The sequence below is a fragment of the Malus sylvestris genome, chromosome 9 (assembly GCF_916048215.2).
Source record: "Malus sylvestris chromosome 9, drMalSylv7.2, whole genome shotgun sequence".
Classification (NCBI taxonomy): domain Eukaryota; kingdom Viridiplantae; phylum Streptophyta; class Magnoliopsida; order Rosales; family Rosaceae; genus Malus; species Malus sylvestris.
Genome location: NC_062268.1, coordinates 24,811,486 through 24,816,895, shown reverse-complemented (window position 1 = coordinate 24,816,895; position 5,410 = coordinate 24,811,486). Strand labels below are relative to the sequence as shown.

General features: G+C 36.5%; 1 protein-coding gene across 4 annotated transcripts; it reads right to left on the bottom strand.

The window, feature by feature from the left end:
- Window positions 1-307: 307 nt before the first annotated feature.
- On the bottom strand, window positions 308-3,452 carry LOC126583813 (DEAD-box ATP-dependent RNA helicase 35). 4 transcript variants are annotated; one of them, XM_050248335.1, is made up of 3 exons: window positions 3,334-3,452; window positions 1,896-2,805; window positions 308-1,403 (listed from the first exon to the last, which is right to left on the bottom strand). In XM_050248335.1, the coding sequence occupies exons 2-3, from the start codon at window positions 2,792-2,794 to the stop codon at window positions 539-541; spliced, it is 1,764 nt and encodes a 587-aa protein (XP_050104292.1). In that variant the 5' UTR covers window positions 2,795-2,805; window positions 3,334-3,452; the 3' UTR covers window positions 308-538. The 4 variants fall into 4 exon arrangements, with proteins under 4 accessions (XP_050104292.1, XP_050104293.1, XP_050104294.1 ...); XM_050248336.1 differs by lacking the exon at window positions 3,334-3,452 and adding an exon at window positions 3,193-3,217; XM_050248337.1 differs by lacking the exon at window positions 3,334-3,452 and adding an exon at window positions 2,914-3,137.
- Between the last annotated feature and the right edge of the window lie 1,958 nt (window positions 3,453-5,410).

Below are 5,410 nucleotides of genomic sequence, written 5' to 3'. Positions count from 1 at the left end.
CAGGAGGAAAGAATAGGAGCTAGTTTGTCAGATATTTTACGCCAAGATATACATCCATCTCTTGTCAACAGAAATCTTAGATGCGTCTATAAACTAGATGGATGATTCCATCAATATGTAATCCCAGAAGGTATTTGTAACCACCGTGTTCGAATGTCCTTTCTATTATTATAGACAACCATTCTGTTCTTTTCTTGGCTAGATATTCACTGTTATATCATAATTAAACAGATAATAATCTATATTTAAATTGTTCTAACAGCTGCATATTAAACATTTACTCTTCTATCAAAGAGGCTCACAGAAATGCACAAATGTGTTCATAGATATGCTTTCCAATATCAGATATAAATATGTACATCTGACATATGAGATAATCCAGAAAAAATGCCTTGCACTAACAAATTAAAGTTCCCCCTCATGTCTAGGGAAAGGCTCAAGTACTTATATGCATAAATAAACAAAAAAGAGTACAATGGATCAAAGTTTGACCTGTATCAGCTTGTAAAGTGAACGGTGAAGGAGGTATACATAAATCTTATATTTCCCCTCTGTAACCACCGGATCCAAAATAATCCCTCCTAGAGCTGGCAATTGCCATGCTTTTCTGTTGCTCTAGTTTGGGGCAATCTTTGATACGATGACCAAGACCGCCACAGTAAGCACAACCCTTGACCCCACTTGCATTTGTAATTGCATCCACATCTTCCATTGGATCATTAAGCTCAGCCAAAACGGGTGGAATCCTTTGTTTTGCCTCTTGCAGGAGGTGTTTCAAATCAAGAAGTGTCGTTTCTGTTTGATTCTTGTTTATAAAAGTTGTTGCTATTCCAGTCTTGCCACATCTTCCTGTTCGTCCAATCCTGTGGACGTAGTTTTCAATTTCTGGTGGCATGTCATAATTAATGACATGTTGAATGTCAGGAAAATCCAAACCCTTTGAGGCAACATCAGTGGCAACCAAAACATCTTTCTTCCCTGCCTTAAAAGAAGAAATGGCATACTCTCTCTCTTCCTGATCCTTCCCTCCATGTATGGCCACTGCTTCCACTCCTTTTAACAGAAGATACTCATGAATATCGTCCACATCAGCTTTGTTTTCACAAAATATTAGAACAGGAGGTGGGGTCTTTTGTAGACATTCAAGAAGGTAAACGATCTTGGCCTCTTGCTTCACATACTCAACCTCTTGAATCACATCAAGATTTGCTGCTCCAGCTCTTCCCACATTTACCGTTACAGGCTTTACCAAAGCACTTCTAGCAAAGTTCTGAATTTTTGCGGGCATGGTGGCTGAAAATAGGAGTGTTTGTCGTTGAGCTTTAAAGTGGTCAAAAACTTCTCTTATGTCATCCTCAAAGCCCAAATCTACCAATCTATCAGCCTCGTCCAAAGTTAAATATCTGCAAGTAAAAGTAGCGTAAGTCTACGAAGCTCAGTAAAAGTTTCTCCAAAAAAAAAATTGTGTACATTGGGCTCACAGCCAGAATCTTAATTTAAACCTAGGAATTAGGATGCCTCAATAAGTAAAAAAAGCCAAATAACACAACTGTATCAAAAGTTTGAAGCATAAATGTGTAGGCAGAAGCAAGAAAATGCACAAACACTTGTTAATGGACCACAACCAATAACATAAGCATTGTTAATTTCATTGGGTAATCACTCGAAAAATAAACTCCTCATAATTCAATTGCATAAATGTATGAGCTTCATGGTAAGGACTACAAAAAATTTAAAATTAGATCAAATCATTAGGGATTCAGTTATGTGCCCCACGAGAAGCAGTGTTTGTTCAATATCATTATTCTAGTAGCTATACATAACATTTATAGAATTGCAGAAGGAAAACCTCAAGATAATGACTTTGTAAGAGGTTTTATAATGGCATTCCTTACCTGCAACTATCGAGGTTCATTTTTTTCTTTGCCAGCATATCCTTCAACCTCCCAGGAGTAGCAACAACTATATGGACACCTTTTTTCACAATTTCCAACTGCGACCGCATATCCACTCCACCAATACAAAGCAAAGGCCTTATTTCTGGATATCCAGCCTCTCTCATAGGAAGCAGAAACTCTTCCACCACTTCATAAGTCTGCCTTGCAAGCTCCCTTGATGGGCAAATAATTAATCCAAAAGGCCCTTCACCTTGATTAATTGGCATCATAATCTCCTCCTGCAATGCTATCATAATCAATGGCAACACAAAAACCAATGTCTTTCCTGAACCTGTAAACGCAATACCAATCATGTCTCTCCCTGCTAAAATCACCGGAAGACCTTGCACCTGAATGGGGGTTGGCTGAACAATCCCCTTGGTTTTCAACATCTTCAGAATTGGTTCAGGAAATCTCATATCCTTAAAATTCTTAATGGGTGGTGGAATATCATCACCGCTAACTATGATGTGCCACTGCTTTCTAATAAAATCACATTGCTGGCTCGACATCTGCCTTATATTCAATGGGGGCTTCCAACCTGTCAGTAAAGGCTCCGTGTAAGTGATTCCCTTTGCCAATTCACGAACTGACATGAGGGTTTTGCGATCTGATAAGTGCTCGATCATTTCCTTCTCTTGTTGCAAAATCTCCTCAGTTGGAGTAATCTCAGGAGCGTCACGCTTCAACTGTGATGCTTTTACAAGAAGGCTAGGTTTTGCTTCAGCAAGCTTTGATTTCTCCAACTCTTCGTCAAGTCCGGATGACTTCCCCTTGCGCTGAAGAATCTTCTGAGCCTCCATTGCTCGTCGCTTCGCCACTGGAACATACTCAGAATAATCATCTTCTTCTTCCATGGTTCAAGTTCCTGCAGTCGAACAAAATTCTACAGCAATTATTGAATAGTATTAAATTGAAGAAAGCAAAGAAAAAAACACACACACAAACAACCAACAACAAAAACACAACAAATTACCCAATAATCCTAATACCAAAACCTTGATGAAATATAAGCATAATTATATACAAGCAAACATTCAATCGTATTAAATTGACGAAAACAAAAGTTACTGCCCATCTGAAAATGCTTTCAAAATAACTGAAAGCACTTTTGGTGAAAGTATTTTTCGAATAAATCCTTAATAAATGCAACTGCCTTTTTTCAGTCAATTTAAAACCACACTCAAATGAGCCATGAATCAATTTGCAATATTTAGCCACAACATTATCGACTTGAGCTAATTTTTTACATAACTGCCAAAAAAAATCCCCAATTCGATCCTAAACTAATGAAATGGCGAGGGCAACATAGAAATTAGCGTTACATCAGCAGAAGAAGAAGGTGACAGAAAACTTAAAGTTACAGCAGCAGAAGAAGAACGATAGGGAGTCTGACCCGGTCGATATCCCGCGGTTTAGCTCGAGTTTTGGTGAGTCCGCGAAAAAAATGAGAGGGGGTTTAGTGAATGCAGAGTCGAAGCTTTGAAGATCCAAATGAGGGGTTTTCTTATTTTGCTGAAACAGGGTTGGTTTGCATCCTATCTCAACCGTTTATTTAATCGTACGGTTGGCATTGAAAGACTTGACAATATTGTGCACGATTCATTAACACAACACCAAAAGTTTAATGTCCGAATTAAGACTTAAGGTGAACTATTAATTTAGTCTTTGAATTATCACATAAGTAAAAATTAGGTTCCTAAACTATTTCTTTCAGAAAAATCAGTTATTGAATTATAAAAATATGTCAATTACATCCCTAGTATTAGATTTGAAGCTTATCTATTCAATTTTCAGCCAATTTAAGTCATGTTACTACCATGTGATACACTAGGGGTGGGCATAAAAATCGTGGAACTGCAAAACCGAATCGAATCTTAACAAAATAAATAGTAAAAAATTGTGTTGACAAAAAATAGTCAACACAGGTTCAAGAACCAGACCGAACCATTCATACCAGTTTCGGTTCCGATTTTCATGTTAGTAGAACCACCTAGAACCAAACCGTAAATATAAAAAATTAATTAAATTTAATAATTGTATACAGGTGCTACTAAATGAGTGGTGAAAACCAAACTAGTTTCACTTAGTGTGACTGCATGCGAGCATTTCTCAATTAGGTCTTTCACTTGCACGGTTCGTGATACATCCCAACTCGAGATGTCCACTAGACTCCGAATCGAGCTGTGCTGACAAACAACCAGAGGGTGACGAAGTCATAAAGTGTAGTGAGGTGGAAAATGTAAATAAGTTTAAACCTAAAGTGCCTAAATGGAAGAGTTAGCATGTGAGCGGGATTGAACCCAATTTACACATTATGTCAAAACACAAGTAAAGTACAGTAAAAGTAGAAGAGAATAATACCACCAAGGGTAATCTCCTATTCCAACATTCTCCAAGAATCCTTTAAAGGAATAATTTGTGAAAACAAGTTCATTTGAGCAACATCTATGCATGCAATTAACAATTAAAGGCGGAATTATGTTTGTATGCACTCAAAATCAAAACTTTACCCATGAAATTCAAGGCCTAGTGATAGGAGCATCTTTATACGACTTTGTTATCCTATTTCTTTGCATTTACTTAGTTAATTTCCATTTATTATAGTAATTTAAGTTATTTTCATATTATTGTAGGTCCAGTTGGTAAAAAGGACAATAAATTGTCAAATGGGGCAATTTGGAGCAGTTTTGGACTTAGATTGGATAGCAAGCGTGGATAGCATATGAGCTAGACATTTTGGTGTTTACAAGGTGTTAAACATGTGCTAAAATATGGAGAAATTAAAGTTAAGGCTTGGAAGGCAAGGAATTCCACAAGAAAGAGGAATCATAGTTGGACAAAAGTTTAGTGACTTCTATGAAGTCCAAATAAAGAATCAAACATGAATTTGGCTTGTTAGAAGACCAAGAATAGAATGGGAAAGGAATTGGGATATCTAGCCTAATTTGGAGGTGCCAAATAAGACAAAAAAAAGTGCAAAATAAAGGCTAAGTTGCTGGGATCACTTTGGAATATCTTCCAGCCTCTTTTACCCCAAAAACTTACCTTTTAGCCAAGTTTACTTGCCCTTTTTATTCTGGACGAATTACACAATTCTAATTACCTATTTTTCCTCTCTTTTCATTCACTCTAAAGAAAACCCTAGACGTGCCCTATATATATATATATATCTGAAGTGTTTTGCAACATTGAAAGGGGTGCCACACTTACCATTCATCCATTGAAGTAGCTAAAATTTTCAGAGTTATTTCTCTCTTTGTTTTAAGTTTCAATGTTTATTTTAGATTGCTTTTCAGTTATGATGAACATGTGTAACTAAGTTTCTTTTTAGCTAGTGGTGAATTCGAAGCCATGATCATATGTTTCATATAAATTGATTATATCCAGTTATTGTTTCATAAAACATAAATACAATTTACTTATCTGCTTTATAGAGAACTTATTCTTGTATGTTTATTAAGGATGCATAC

Bases quoted from the DNA above. Each gene is read 5' to 3' on its own strand.
- LOC126583813 (XM_050248335.1), bottom strand. From the start codon at position 2,794: ATGGAAGAAGAAGATGATTATTCTGAGTATGTTCCAGTGGCGAAGCGA. The intron at 1,404-1,895 runs GTAAGGAATGCC...TTTTACTTGCAG, and splicing joins ATGAACCTCGATAGTTGCAG to ATATTTAACTTTGGACGAGG.